Raw genomic sequence first — 15,229 nt, 5'->3', positions numbered from 1 at the left:
ATAAATATCATGTCTTTGCAGCTTTTCCTTTAAAATCTTAAGCACAGGATGGCTAAAGAAATATCCCTTTTTTTGCCATTTTGTGCCTGAGGGGCTGTGACAATGCCTAAATCAAGTGTTGTATTTGGATTGCTGGATTTGCTTCAATTAAGCATTTGTTTGGCCCAGCCTCCTGGTTCTCATCACTGATTCTGGGAGTGGAGTGAAAGCTGCTGAGGTCATACATAGAACATAGAGCTTAGGACCCTTTGGCTCACTACTTTTGGGGAGATATGGGATTTTGTGATTAAAATACTAAAAACGCTCCAGAGCTCCTGGTATCACTATTCAAAAAGACAAAAAAAGCCTCATGAAATGGGGTGTGGATTAAACGTTTTGTCTAGACAACCCAGGTAGAGCTGCTGGCTGGCTCCAGCCCAGTGAAGCCCTGTGTACTGCTCTGGCACAGAAAAAGTTGCTTTAATAGAGGAGGAAGACATGGATGGCAGAAGTAAGTCCAGGAGTGTAGGTAAGTGAGCAGAGTGCCAGCCTATTCAAAGGCAACTAGACCCTTGTGATTTTTCTGTGGATAATTAATTCACTTTCCTTTCTAGAGATTTACTCATGAAGACCATTATATACAAGCTCCTTACCATGAAAGTGTGGGTGTTTATAGTGGGCATTTAGAAGTCATGTGTCCTCCCCCAGGAGTCATGGCATCACCTTGAAAATTACACAAAACCTAGCTTCAGCTGCTTTTGTTTGCCTCGTAGTGTTTCAGTCCTTTGGGCTTGTGTGTTGCACATTTGCTCCAAAAAAACCCATGCATGAAATGGGTGGCAAAAGTCATATTCTTATGTGAAGATACGGCTTCATGGGCTAAGGTTATACCAAAACACCACCACAGGGAGCTTTAGATAAAGTGATAAGGAGTCTGCAAGCCAAGGGTTGTGAGAAAATGATGAAGAAAACCTTGTAATATGCACTAGGGGTCTTGGTACCAGAGGAGTGCAAACATTTGCATCAGATGCAGACCAGACTGTACTCAAGTGTAAAATTATGCACCTCCACCAGTGTTAGTGAAGTTCATCATCAACACAGACACATGGGGAAAAGAATCTCAGCTATAAGCAGACACCTTAAAAGAAGATATTTGTATGGTCCTCTTTTATTTTTGATGTTTGTTGTGTTTTTTTTTAAATCTGTCACAGGTGGAAAGATTAATTAAAGAAAGGGGCTGGGAGTTCATGTGGAATGAGCGCCTTGGGTATGTTCTGACCTGTCCTTCCAACCTGGGAACTGGTTTACGTGCTGGAGTCCATGTCAAGCTGCCCAGGCTTAGCAAGGTACATAAATCATTTAAAAGGCCAGTGACACGAGTCAGCTCTTCTGATCTATAAAAGAACAAATGAAAAATGACAGCTTACAGTGACTGCACATTAGCATGATGTGTAACAAGGTCCCCGGGATAATGCACAACTAATGGAGCATACTTTTATTCTGCAAATTATTGTATTTGTTATGCAAATTAATCTACTCAGCAGACAGCCATCAAGACAGGCTGTAAGCCAAGGGCAGAGAAAACTATCCATCTCTGCCTGTCTTTCTGGAGATGCTATTAAGGCATGGATCATAGCATTGCAACAACTCAGCACAATACGCAGGGTAAAAGGCAACAAGCTCAAACCTGTTTCCTCTGATAGGATCCCAGGTTTTCGAAAATCCTGGAGAACCTGCGTCTGCAGAAGCGTGGAACTGGTGGGGTGGACACAGCAGCTGTAGCAGACGTGTACGACATCTCCAACCTGGATCGCATGGGTCGCTCCGAGGTAACCTGTTGGGTTTTTGTGGGTTGTTTTTGTCCTTGCTTTTTGGCTAAGATCCGTACTGATATGAGTCAGTTTCCCTCTGGCTGGGTTTACTCCACTGACCTCAGCAGGGCCGTGGCAGTTTTTACTCCAGATGAATCTAGACCAATGCAAAAAGAAAAATGATTAGCGTGCATGAAGTGCTTAACAAGTATTGCTGTTATGGCAATGACAAAAACCCAACCCTCAGCAAGTTCTGCAAGTGTGAATTGTTCTTACCACGTGCTGCATGGGGAGCAGCTCCATTGGGAGCATGCAGGTGCTGGGAAGATTTAGTACCATGCATCCCTCAGGATGTGATGTTTCTCAGCATCACAGCAGAAACTGTGAGACCTGCCAGCCTGCTGGAGTGCCCAGCCATGAGACCAGTGTCTAGTGGTCTCTGCAGTGGAGCTGAGACATGTTTCTAAGCTGTAGAGAGGGCAATAAACTAACTACTATACATCGGGTGGTACCTGCTGCAAGATGCCAGGGAAAGGAGGAGGGATCACGTCTTAACCCACCTGGAGAATCAGGTACTGAAAGCAAGACTGGTTTAAGGTATGTTCCTTTTAGTATTTGGAGTCCTTTCACTCCAAAATAATTGAGGAGGAGGAGCTGGGGCCATCTTCACATGTCCTGTGTGGCACTGAGCAAAGGATACAGGAGAACTAGGCTTAAATCAGGGAAAAAAAAATTGTCAGCTCTGAGCTCTCCCAGTTGGGCTTTAGGCTACGATGAGATGGGTTCATCTCAGACATTTGTTTTGAAGCTATTTCAGTTTGAATGAGTATTTGTTGTGCCAGAGTTTGGAAATGACCCTACAGCCTGGTGGTATTGTTGCTTTCCTGGGAGGCTTGGGTCCCAGACCTCATTCCAGTTCCATATTTAACTATTTTACAAAGCAGAACAGCTCCTAAGAGCAAATCTACTGGAGGATGGGGTAGAAACAGCTGTGTCAAAGAGTTGCAGCCTTCTCCCCACTAGCTCTGGCTGAGCTAAACCCTTACTCCAGGTCCCAGGCTGCAAGTCCTGTGGCACCACCACTGCTACCCTTTCCTCATCAAGACCAAGGCTGTGTTCAGCCTTGGCCATGTCAAGAACAACTGAGACTAAAATTTACCCTGCAAGACCCTGTAAGTCCAGTGATTTGAGCACTCTGCTAGCAGATGGGGAACAGAGGTTGCATCTTTCACTCCCCTGGTGCATGCTGTAACCTCTCAGCTATGGTCAACCAGGCAGACCCTGGTGGGATTGATCTCCTGAGGTCCCTTTTGCTTCGCCAGCAATCCAATACATGATTTGGGCTCAGATGCCAACCTACTTGCACATGTCAGGATTTGAAGGGATGTCTGCTTACCCAACAGCAACATTTTATCACCTTGGAGGCTTTATCAAGTTAAAACTTGATGTCAAAAAATCATACTGTCCAGGTGTTTTTATCCCAAACAGCCCCAGGAGGCTTGGGCACTTTAGACAGGGGTGCAGTTTGGTCCTGCTGTTGGAGCACAACACCCAAGTTCAGCCTGATTCTTTGTAGGTTTTCATAACACAAACAGCACCCTGGGTTACAATTAGATGCAAACTGTCTGACAGCCAGTCAGCTGGCTTCCTCACTCACCTTGGGTGTTCTGCCCCTGAGACATAGACAGGTCAGCTCTTCTCTGCTTTCCTATCCAGACATGCCCTTGACAGTCTTCAGCCAGGTGGCATTTGGGCAGGGGTCTGGAAATATTAAATTTTGGAGTTAGATGTAGGCAGCTATGTTCCTTTGGATCTAAAGCAAAACAAACAGGAATGAAAAGCTATTAATCTGTATTATTTGCATTAACAATGTGTGACTTGTATTAATACCTGAAGCATTATCATGTGCGCTTTATACTAAAATAACACTAATTACACAAAAGGATTACATGGCATGTGTTCTACTGACAGATGGCCTAAGCCTGCAAATTTTTGCTTAAAATTTTGCTGAAGTCAGTGGCTCCTTGTACAGCAAGGATTCATAAGATTAAGCCAACTGATAAGATACAATCCCCACCTTGAAGATTTTGAAATCTAAATAAGACAAGACAAGTTCAAGGGGATAGAAATGTTTTACTATAACTTTTTTTTTTTTTTTTCAGTACACAATAAAATAAATTCCATTATGTGGTAAATGTGTTTATAGAACTGAATTATGTTCCCAAAGGTGCAAGATAAAATTGCTTGTATTTTTGCTTTGTTTCAGTTACTGGTCAATGCAAACTTAATATGAAATTCCTTTTCTCCTGGAGGCTGTAAATTCAGACCTCTGATTTCCCAAAACAGCTGGTCTGTAAAAGACAACAAAATAAACTGCTAAACCACTGAAATGCTTTACAGTAAAAACAAATCCCTTGAAAATCAGCAACTGTCACACTAAAGAGACAATGGGATTTAGTCTTCACATTCAGTTGTATCAGGCCAGTCATTAAAGGTTGCTAATGAACCATTTCAGGAAGATTAAGAAAAATCAGTGCCATAGCTTGCGGGCTAACAATACCACAGGGCCTGTGGTCCTCACATGTTACCTCCTGTGGAGAAAGTCTGCTGGGGATAAAGCACCTTGCATTCTTCAGCAACTGTAAAAGGCTATAAAGCCACCACTACCCCCTGCCATGTAGAACTGCAAATTCTGGTGCTGCTCTGGGTCTGGAGTTAATCCCATCCCTGGTAGTGTATATCAAGAGCTGAAAACAAAGGAGTGATGGATAATGTCCAGCCATCATGAGTTTAGGGCAAAGGTCTCTGCTCCAAAGATGTGGGTTCCTGGCTTGGCAAAACCACCTCATCGGAGCCAGCACGCTCAGCAGAGTAGGACATCTTTCCCCACAGCTAAGGGATGCCTGCAGCAGAGTTCATGGTCATCTGCAGGGGAATATTTGTTTCTGAGCCGTGCCTCTGAAGAAGGCTTAAGACTCTGGTTTGACCAGCTTTCTCACGCAGTCTAAATGGCTGTGATCAAACAGGTAGTCCTGTCATCCTCCCTGTCCCAACAGTACTAGGGGCTTGTATGAATCAGGGCAATGAGCCTCTGTCTTCCTTTCCTTGCACCATTTCCCCAGTCAGTTTCCATCTGACTCTGTGCTCACACAGATGCTGCTGCAAGCACCGGGGCAGTACAGGCATGTGAGCTGGAAAGACAAAGCATTTGCTGCCTCAGCAAGCACTGCCTGGTGATGCTGAGAACTCACAGCACTGCCGGTTTCTTCATCCTCCTTCATGAGTGTGGGGAGCACAACAGGCTAGCACACCTATCTGTGCCAGATGTTTCTCCCCAGTGAACATCTGGGGAAGGTCCTGCATCTTCATGGTGGTCACAGTCTTAACTCAGGCCTAAGTATTTTATGTAAGGACTTTTAGTTGTTTGCTTTGTTCCTATAGGAATATGAGTCAGGAGCAGAATTTTGTGGAAACATAGGGGCCTATTTGAAAATTCCTGTTGCTGGCAGCCCAAAATCAGAGCAAACAGGTGGGAATTACTGTGGGCTTCCACTGGACTACCATGACCCACGCTCTCATGCCACAGAGTGTTAAGATCTCAATGCCTTGACCCACCTTACTTACAGCTTTACATTCTGTCATTGCAGTACAAGCCAATTTTCCCTTCCTCTTAAAAGCATTAGATAAAGCTTTTGTTACAACCATTTTTCTTCTTGTTGTAGGTGGAGCTAGTCCAGATTGTCATTGATGGGGTGAATTATCTAGTTGACTGCGAGAAGAAACTGGAAAGAGGTCAAGACATTAAAGTGCCACCACCACTGCCTCAGTTTGGGAGGAAGTGATCTTGCTGTTGATGGTGGCAAACGATGGTAAATAAGGTTGCCATTCTGACAGATGGGCACCTCTGTATATCTCTGTATAAATATCTTGTGTAATAAAACACTACCTGATACCTGATGTCTCCTTAGATGCCTGGCTGAACTGGCAGAAACTGACCTTTGTGCAGCTTTACTGGGATGCACCCAACACAACCACTGTAGAATGGTCTCTTGTGGGGACTGCTCCCCTTTCTTAGTTGGTGATAAGAAAAATACTACCTCAATAATGCAAAAAGCAAAAATCTTTAATTCTAGCCTGCATTTGCAGTCATGGCCATACTTACAAAGTCTCCTATGAGCACCTCATTTTCATTCACAGATGCACTTCTCTCCAGTAAGTGTCCAAGAAGCCACCGATTGCTCCTTTTCTGCACATTGAAACATTCTGTGTTTCACAGTAACCACATTCAAAACAACAGGTCTTAGGGGGGGGCAAAAAAAAAAGTCAAAACATGCTGTGCTGCATGTGCTGTGTTGCTGCTACACAGGCAGTGCTATCAGCAGAAAAGGTTTCTAGGTCTGTGTGGACAGGAAAATGACACTGCTGAAGGGACCAGTGCTACTGTGGGTAGAGGCATGTGTAGGGCATGCTGCCCAGTGGCACTTTGGAGCCCATTGTAGCATCTTGAGCAATGACAGTTTAGTTTATAAAACTCATGCAAACCAAGCTGTGAGGAAACATTGAGAAAACATTTGCTACTCTCAGTTTAATTCTCACATGTTAGGAACTCCCCTTAGCAAAGCATCCTTCATCAGAAACCTCTCAGCTGACATCTACAGTACAACGCCAACCTGGTGCAAGGTCACATCTGAACAGCTGTGACTGGAAAGCTAGGCCAGAACCAGCTACAGACTAAAAATCACAACTGGGAGTTAACTGAGAGCTAGGTGAATTACCAGCATGGTAATACCATTGGACATCAGCAGCATGGTGGGATCTTGTTTCTTGCTTGGAGAGCTGTTGCATACACAGCAGGATGGAGCATCCATATGATTACTGTTTCATTCTCACTGATGCTGGGAACATTCCCTATCATTTTGCTACCAGATTTCTTAATGGTGGTTAATAACAGTGACTCCAGGGGAGGGGAAGGGAATTCTGCTGACTTCATGTTCAAACAAGTAAAATTGGAAAGACTTCACTGTTAGCTGTCCAAGATACTTAGTTTAACACAAAATTAAGCTTTGAGCACAATGTGCTGAGGTTATAGCCTCTAGTTGCTTTTCTCCTGCTGATCTGCAAAGTCCAGCTGGCAGGTGCTTAGTAAGAGCATTCCTGAGGGGTTGATATTGGAGATGATGATACAGTTTTAATACCTTTAATAACGACCAGGGTGATGAGGTGCATTGCACAAGTCAGCATGTTCCCTGCTGACACTAAATAAGAGGGGGCAGCTGGTACACTGGAGAGCAGGGCTGCCCTTCAGAGGGCATTTGGCTGTAGAAATGGGCTTACAGACATCTCATGAAGTTCAACAAAACAAGAGGCAAAGTCCTGCACGTGGGATGGGGCAACTGCATGCAACAGCACAAGCTAGGGGAAAGCAGCCAGGTTCTTTGCAAGGACTTCATGTCCTAGGTCAGCAGCATACCCACACTGGGCTGTACTACATGTGAATGCAGCCTAAAACTTGAGGGACATGATTATTTCCCCTCCATTTGGTACTTGTGTGACTTCATCTGGAGTAATGTGTCCAGTCTTGGGCTCCCTAGTACAGGAAAGACAGTGATAAAATGCAGCAAGTCCTGGACAGGGCCAAAATTGGGTGGGGGGCTGGAGCATGATGTATGATGTGAAGCTGAGGGAGCTGGGTTTGTTCAGCCTGGAGAAAAGAAGGCTAAGGGGAAACCTTACTGATGTCCACAGCTGCTGTCCAGATCAGAGGGTGCAGAGAAGACAAGCTAAAGACTCTTCTTGGAGGTGAACTGTGACAGGACAAAAGGTAACAGACACAAGCTGGGACACTGGAAATTAACCTTAGATACTAGGAAGACCTTTTGCACTGTGAGGATGGTCAAACATTGGAAAAGACTTGGAGATACTCAAAACTCAAAGAACAAGGTCATGAACAATCTGACCAAAGCTGGCCCTGCTTTGGGGTGGGATGAGTGGGGTGCGCTGGATCTGATCACCTCCAGACTACATAATTCTGTGATCTGGTGATCAATTATTGCAAAATGTCTGCAGAGGAGTATAAAAGCCAGAGATATGCTCTGCCCAGCCTGTCCTCTGACCAGACACGGAATTGTAAGCCCGCACAAAATAAGGATACCTTGATAGAATTAATTTTGTGCTACAATTAAACTGTGGCTTTCTCTGCATTGTTGGCTTCCAAGTGTGTCCTTCACAATCAAAATACTCTCCCTCGTATGGATTATATCATAAAGGCTTGTTGTTACTTGCCATCAACATTTTTCACTTCAGTCTTTCTCTCTCCACCACCTTTATACTTTTGGCAAAAGTAAATCTGCTGATTAATATGAATTATGTATTTTCATTCTTCATTCCATCTCACTATTTAATATTTTAAATGAAACTTGGTCAGTCTGGTATCTACTAACATTATGCTGGACATCTTTACTCAGTCCTAAGCCATCATTACAGTCCTCAGACCAATTTGCTGTCTGCTTGAACCATGTTTATCTCCAGGTCAAGTACAACTTGGGCCTGGGAGGCACGGGGAAGTGCATGGGAGTCTGTTCCTGTAAGCCTTCAGTGACAGCTCAAAAGCTGCAACACTGCAGCTGCACTGCTTCCAAGGATGTAGTCCTTTGAATAGCTGCTGCAGAAAAACAACAACCCAAAAGGTTATCAACGAAAGAGAATCATACAGATGATGATTTGATACAAAGACATTAAAGGGGGCTCTGAGCAACCTGGTCTAGTGGGAAGTGTCTCTGCCCTTGCAGGGGGGTTGGATCTACGTGATCTTTAAGGTCCGTTTCAATCCAAACCATTCTGTGATTCTATGGTGAAAAGCTCATTTGCTGTACTAACCCAAAATACACAATGGTGCTCCCATGCCACACATTTGGCATTGCTGAGATCCTTTTCTGCCAATAAAACTCTCCTGATAGATTTAGACACTGATTTTTTTATAAATCATTGGAATTTGTTTGATTAAGTACTCCAAGAAGAGCTATGTGCCATGCCTGAAGTTCTTCTACAATCTTGTTGACAAACACATCAGTGAGTAGGGATCAGCAAAAGTACTGCTCCATCAAAGTCCATCAGGCAGTTCATGCAGGGTGAGAACTGGAGAGGAATTTGCCATTTGAGGACAAGGGAAAAGTGGGCACTGTACTCTCAGCTCTACCAGGAAATGGACAATAATCTGCAAGAGATGCCTCTGTCCAATAGCCAACCATTCATTTGTGTTGAAAATGCCATGTAAATATCCCTCTGACAATAAAAGCCTTGTCTAAATGTCCAGAGTGATGGTAAACTGTAGATTTGCATTTGCATCATAGGGGCACCAAATGCCTGAGGAAGCTAAAGATCGTTTGATGCCTAACTGAAGACACTAACTGGTAGAAGAGAGGTGCACAGAAGAGCCAAGTGAAACCGAACTCCAGGCAATTCCCAGCCAGTCAGGAGCATAATTACATGTATTGGGAGAAAAAAAGCATGGCTTCATAAGCCAAATTATTTGTGCCAAGCCTGCAGTGCATTTGGAACTGTGCTGAAGATAACACAGACAGACTGTTCCTAGAAAAGCCAGTTCTTTGCAACAAGCCCACGGCCTGGCTAAGAAGAATTGCTAAGGAACTGGAAAGTCAAGGGGTGACTCAAATGTGAAGTCAAGCAGGAGTGGGGAGGGAGGCAGGAAATCTGAGCTCAGGGCATGGAGTAGCAGATGCGGGGCTGACCTGGGAGAAGATAAGGAATGCTTCAGAACAGCAGATCCAAAGAAAAACATGCATATGCTCTACAAAGAGGGCTCTAACCTTCCTGTACTTGGTAACTGGGCTCCTACAACATACACAAAAGACAAATTTCCATGTATTAACAGGCAGGTCTCATGTGGCTGAGTAAGCTATTGAACAGACACACACTGCATGGAGTTCTTCAGTTTTCCGGTAAATTTTAAGGTCCATTCATCACTAGAGGGCTGAATATGAGCTGTTAGACAGTGGAGGATTTAATGCAACACTGTCTTTTTTTCCACTAAGAAACACAACACAATGTGCCCTAAAGTAGCATGAGAGTGGCAGAAGACTGACCTACTGTGATATCTTCAAATTCTGGCTTTATTCCATGCACTGCTGTTCACATAACTCATGGAAAGAGCAAACAAAATCCATGCCTTGCTAGAAGGGTTCCCTGTAATGAAGACCTTGGCAGGTGGGACTACATGCACTGAACTGATTTATTTTCTGAAGCCTGATTTAAAAGCTTAAGACCCAAGCCTGTAGCTAAGACAGTTGTAATTGATTTTACCCCTGACACCTTGCACCCACAATCATTTGCTGTCCTAACAAAAAATGACTAGACAGACTTTTAGACTTCATGAAACTGTCACTCTGACAAGACTAACGCACACCTGACCAGACCTGATGCCATTTTGCTCTGGAAATATCAAAAAAAGCAGCAGATAACATGCAGAAAGAATTACAGCTAATATTTATATGCAGAATTACTTTCCTAATAAGCTTTGTCAGAATCTAATCTGACAAAATAATTAATGTTCATTTCTCTGCTGTAATGCCTTTTACAGTTTACTTTCAGCTTAAGGCTTAATTAAAAGATTAAAGACCTTAAATAGCCGTTTCTTTTGCCTGCAAAGATGCCTGAAGACATGTCATGCACAGAAGTGTGCTGCCTACAGTACAGAAGCCCTACCAAGCCCAGTCTTCCACGAGGGTACAAATGTGCATTCATCTACTGCACAGCATATTGCTGCTGCTTGATTTTTGACTCACTCAGTACAAATTATTATAGAAGAAAATTGGGTTCCTAATGAGAAAATACCAGGTATATTACAATACTAAATTTATCAGTAAAGAAGGGTAATGAATATATATTTTGTTCACCTAGACATTCTCCTGGGAACTCAGATGGATCCAAGAGCTCCCTAGACAAGGAGAAAAATAAGTTGATTAATGATGTCAGTTAATTTTAGTCCATTTTGTGCACACGTTGTCACAAGCTGATATCGGGGGGCTACCTATATTTTTTTTTAAATGAAAATGTTGTCTGTAAGTTTTCTGCTTATGCTTTTATCAAAGTATCTGTCTAAGCTCTCATTCCAGCTTTGCAGCTCTGCTTTCTGACCCAGAGTTTCCTCTCAGTTATACTGATGGTCATTTGGCTACAGGGGCACCAACAGAATTATCAATAAAACGTATGCACCTCATGGACACCAACTATACCCACATTAAAACACCCACATTAAAAATAATTATATCTATATTTTTCAAGTCTAAAAAGGTCCATATGTTCAAAAGACTACCTAGCTAAATCCATATCACCAAATATGGAGATAGTTACATGTATATATTTGGAGGTGGACCTCTCTCCTACAAGGCAGAACACCTTCTCAAACCCAAACCAGTAAAGAAAACAAAGATAAATTACTAATTTCAAGAGTTAGGGGAAAATGATGAAAATGTATTCAGGTGTCTAGCTCCAACAAAACAGGGTTAAATAGATGCCTAAACAAGAGCTAGTTATGCAAATGACTTTGGGCTTAAAAGCTATTGATCGTTTTGCTGATATTCAGCAAATAACTGTGTGTCTAGACTGCTGGCACTCTGACATTCCTCTGTAGAAATCACGGATTTCTATTTTTCTCAATGGACAGGAATGAGTAAGACTGAAGGGATGAGAAATATGGAGTTCCCTCCCTTGCTGCTTAGCATGTTCATATTTCTATGTTTGCTTCTGCTGAAAGTTTAAAACTGTTGTTTCTCCTTTATTCTGTGAATCACAGCAGCTTTATTCAAATTACAACCAATACTGTAGATGAAAGAGCCTCCTGCATCCAAATGTATGCCAGTGATATTAAGATACTGGCTGAAGTGTAGCTCTGTGCAATATACTTTTAAAGTGATACAGTTGCTCCCTGTATGTTTCTGAAAAATCAAAAATCACGTTGTCCTGTGAAAAAAACTTTTCCATAACAGGCTGCCATCAAAACTAACAGCTGGGGAAACTCCTGTGCTATCATGGGAGCACATATCTAATAATCCTACTTCACTTGAGCCACATTTTCCAGATTTTCATTTTGATGGTGAGCAGCCCTGAGGGACCAATTTTCATGTTGGTATACAGTAAATAGCAGTGTTTCTTTGCAATATAAAGTAATTAAATAAAATAGCTGACTGCAGGCTAACCTTTAAAGGCTTCAGTTCATTCGGCCACTTATGCACTTGCCTAAATATAAACCTTTAAATATGCAAGTTGATCCGGCAACATACGTCATTAGTCCTCATTAAATATCCTGAAAAAATTAGAGCCACAAGCAACATAACCTGATGGAAATGAGTGACGGCCAGCTGAGCAGGCTGACAGACAGTGATGCAGCCTTTCTTACAACAATTAAAATAAAATAAAAAAATTAAGATTTAAGATTAAATATAATATATGTAATAATGTAACAGACAAGAAAGCCAACAAAAAAAAGGATCATTAATCTGTTCAGCTTATGGTGAATAAACGAAAGTAAACCCCTGTGCAGAAGTCCTCAGAATACTGAAGATACAAAAGAACTGAAACAGAAACAGGCTTTAATTTTTCCTTTCTCTCCCCAGGCTAACATAAAAATATACCCACCATGAAAATGACATCTTGACACTCTGGCAAGTAGTATTAACTATCCAAACCACAAAGGCAAAAAAAGAGTGAACAAAGACACCATCAGTCAAATGTATGTACAACTAAAGCCTCTGATACATCTTCAGTAGACAAATCTTCCCTTTCTGGGGCTTGAGCACTAAGAAAATCAGCCAGGACAAAACCAAAGTCATTTGTCAAGCTTCATAAAGAACTCGATGCTGTGACATGTTCAGCTTCATGGTTGTGTCTGTATCAAATACCAGACTACAGAGATATCTTAATATTCCTTTTCCCAAATTACTGCAGTCTTTTTTGGGGCCCCAAAAATATACCTGCACCCTCTCAATTTTCTGAAGGAGTTGCAGCACAGCTGTGATCCCAGGGTTTGTAGGGAGACTTTTTACTCTTGGTATTCACTCATCATTTCTTAGTGCCGCATCCTTCTTGCCTGTTTGCCTTTTTCTCTCCCTGAACTAACATCACAGGCCCTGTCTGACATTTAACTACTCTAATTTCTTGTGCCAGCTCTCCCAGACTACCACCTTCCCAAGGCATGCTTCTTTCACATCTAAGAGGACAACTTCCACAGACATGGACTGAAGAAAATGGAGGCAGGCCTTGGATACAATACCTAGACAGGCTATTTGATACAATAATGGGTGAACAATTAAAAAAATAGTGTCTCTGATGGAGAGAGGATTTGCACATGCTCCTCATTCTCTGGTTACTAATATAAAATTATTCAAACAACAATATTCCAGGAGATTTCATCTCCAATTGCTGAAAATGCTACAAGAGCCACTGGTTCAGATTTTCAATGCTGCTGTCTCAAGTTTCCGGATCATTTTTATGTTTGTGAGATAAGACTGCTAAGAGAGCCATTAGACTGTGCTTCTATGAACACCGTGCTGTGGACAGGCAGTTTTGATATCTCTTAGTAAAACATGAAAAAAAGGCAACCAGATTTTACAGTGATTTGCATGACTGCTGTCCTGCTCCTTTTTCACCTGCTGCCGGCGTATAGCAGAGCTCCCAGCCAACTCATGCCAGTTGGAACAAACTAAACCAGTGCAAATTTAAACAGATGTGCTCACTATCACAGAAGTTACATTTGTGATCGAAATATTGTCTTATTGATTTCGTAGAAAAGTATTACATAGCCCTTTCCACTCCCTGTACACCTGGCCAGGGACCCTAAGGGCCACGGTTGATGCCCAGACACACACACACACACACAACATTTCAGACTGTGGAAACAAAAGCCAACACATTTTGTACTTCAGCAGAAGAGGAAGCAGAGCAAGCCCCTTGTCACTGGTCTTGCTTTTGCTGTTCTTAGCTTTTCTCTACACCCATTTCCCTGTCCAGTGCTGCAACTGATGACCTGTCTGCAGGGAGCACAGTAAGGTGGAAAGAAGAAGCTGCCGCCAAACACAAACCTGCACTAAATGGGAGCAGTGAGGAGCCTGGATGCTGTCTCCACTTAGTGACAATAAAATGATAGACAGATGGACATACGTGGATGGATGTGACCAAACATACGTGTGTGTGTCTTTTCACTTGACAAGTCAATCAGTCCTCACCCACTGTAATACATAAAATTAATCTGGCCACGTACGCGACATGTAGATTAGATTAGCAGGCTCTTCACCCCAGCTCTTTAAAGAAAACCCTAATGGCCATCTAAAAACCTTCTAACACATAAATATGTGGCTACTCACAAAACACAGCCTAACAATGATGTGGTGCACGTGTACCTGAAATGAGTGTGATGTGTGAGGGCCACGGGGCCAGTGCTGGTTTTCCTAGCAGCTCTTTCTGGCTGTATCAATCAGCTTTGGCCATGATTTCTCATCTACAGGCTCACTGGCAGCACCATGCAGGAGTAACCAGGGCCTCATGCCGGGGTCAAACTGCAACTACACTGGCAAACTAGTTATTTTTAAATTCATAAATGAAATCCTGATTCCTTCCGATTTTACCTCCTCGCTTATTAACAGTGGCTCTATAAATGACATAAATTATTTTTTACCTGCAGTAAATGCACTCTTTAACTGTTCTTAAACCTGTACTTCTTTTTCCTGGCCACGCTTCAGTTTAACAGCGAGACCAACAGACGCTTTGCGCACACCTCCCTCTAGTGGCCCAAAAAGCCCGGAAATTCAGGAAAACAAAGCGAAGTACTTTTTCTCTAAGGAGACACAAATCCTAAGGATAATGAATAAGGCATGGTGCCCAACTGTCCTTATAAAATCAGCTCAAGAACACCAGGAAAGAGATGAAGTTCTAGCAAAGTGCTAAAAACACAAGGAACAGAAGACTGGCTCGTGAAAAAAAATCTTACTTGGTTTAGAAACATTCATTTCATTGCTAAGCAGGGGCCTCTTAACACAGTCCTGGAGATCAGTGAACCTTTAGTGACCGGTTTGGAGAGGGCAAAGCGTCTCCTAAATCATGTTTCAAAGAGCCACCCCCCCGAGAAAGCCCACCGTACATTGTTCAGCTGAGCCAGGTTCGCTGCTGCACGACGCAGGGACACGACACCTGGGCGCCTCAGCAGCGCACTCCGTGAGAAACAAAAACTCCACCTAAACGAGCCTGACTTTACTGAGCCACATCAGCACTTAAACTGGGATAACAGCGCCCGCACAACCCCCCGTGTGCAAAGGGCAGTACGTGAGGCTGTGAGACCTGCAGCTGCACCGAGGGAGGAACCCACCGAGGCCCGGGGCGGCGGCACCGCGCTCACCTGCACACGGGGAGGGACTCGGGCACCGAGCGGG

The 15,229-nt window shown here is 43.1% G+C and overlaps 2 protein-coding genes across 2 annotated transcripts in view; both read left to right on the top strand.

Moving 5' to 3' along the window:
* CKMT2 (creatine kinase, mitochondrial 2 (sarcomeric)) overlaps positions 1-5,740 on the top strand; it is a 17,036-nt gene extending 11,296 nt beyond the window's left edge. Inside the window, exons 8-10 of the mRNA XM_010008410.1 lie at positions 1,191-1,325; positions 1,683-1,808; positions 5,513-5,740. Coding sequence (XP_010006712.1) covers positions 1,191-1,325; positions 1,683-1,808; positions 5,513-5,632 — 381 coding nt within the window. The 3' untranslated portion in view covers positions 5,633-5,740. The remainder of the gene's footprint in view (positions 1-1,190; positions 1,326-1,682; positions 1,809-5,512) is intronic.
* Positions 5,741-7,449: 1,709 nt separating this feature from the next.
* The window catches only part of ZCCHC9 (zinc finger, CCHC domain containing 9), a 13,812-nt gene continuing 6,032 nt past the window's right edge, over positions 7,450-15,229 (top strand). Inside the window, exons 1-2 of the mRNA XM_010008409.1 lie at positions 7,450-7,589; positions 14,763-14,793. Coding sequence (XP_010006711.1) covers positions 7,450-7,589; positions 14,763-14,793 — 171 coding nt within the window. The remainder of the gene's footprint in view (positions 7,590-14,762; positions 14,794-15,229) is intronic.

The sequence above is a fragment of the Chaetura pelagica genome, unplaced genomic scaffold (assembly GCF_000747805.2).
Source record: "Chaetura pelagica isolate M959 unplaced genomic scaffold, ChaPel_1.0 scaffold191, whole genome shotgun sequence".
In the NCBI taxonomy this organism is placed as follows: domain Eukaryota; kingdom Metazoa; phylum Chordata; class Aves; order Apodiformes; family Apodidae; genus Chaetura; species Chaetura pelagica.
This window is presented reverse-complemented; position numbering and strand designations above follow the sequence as displayed.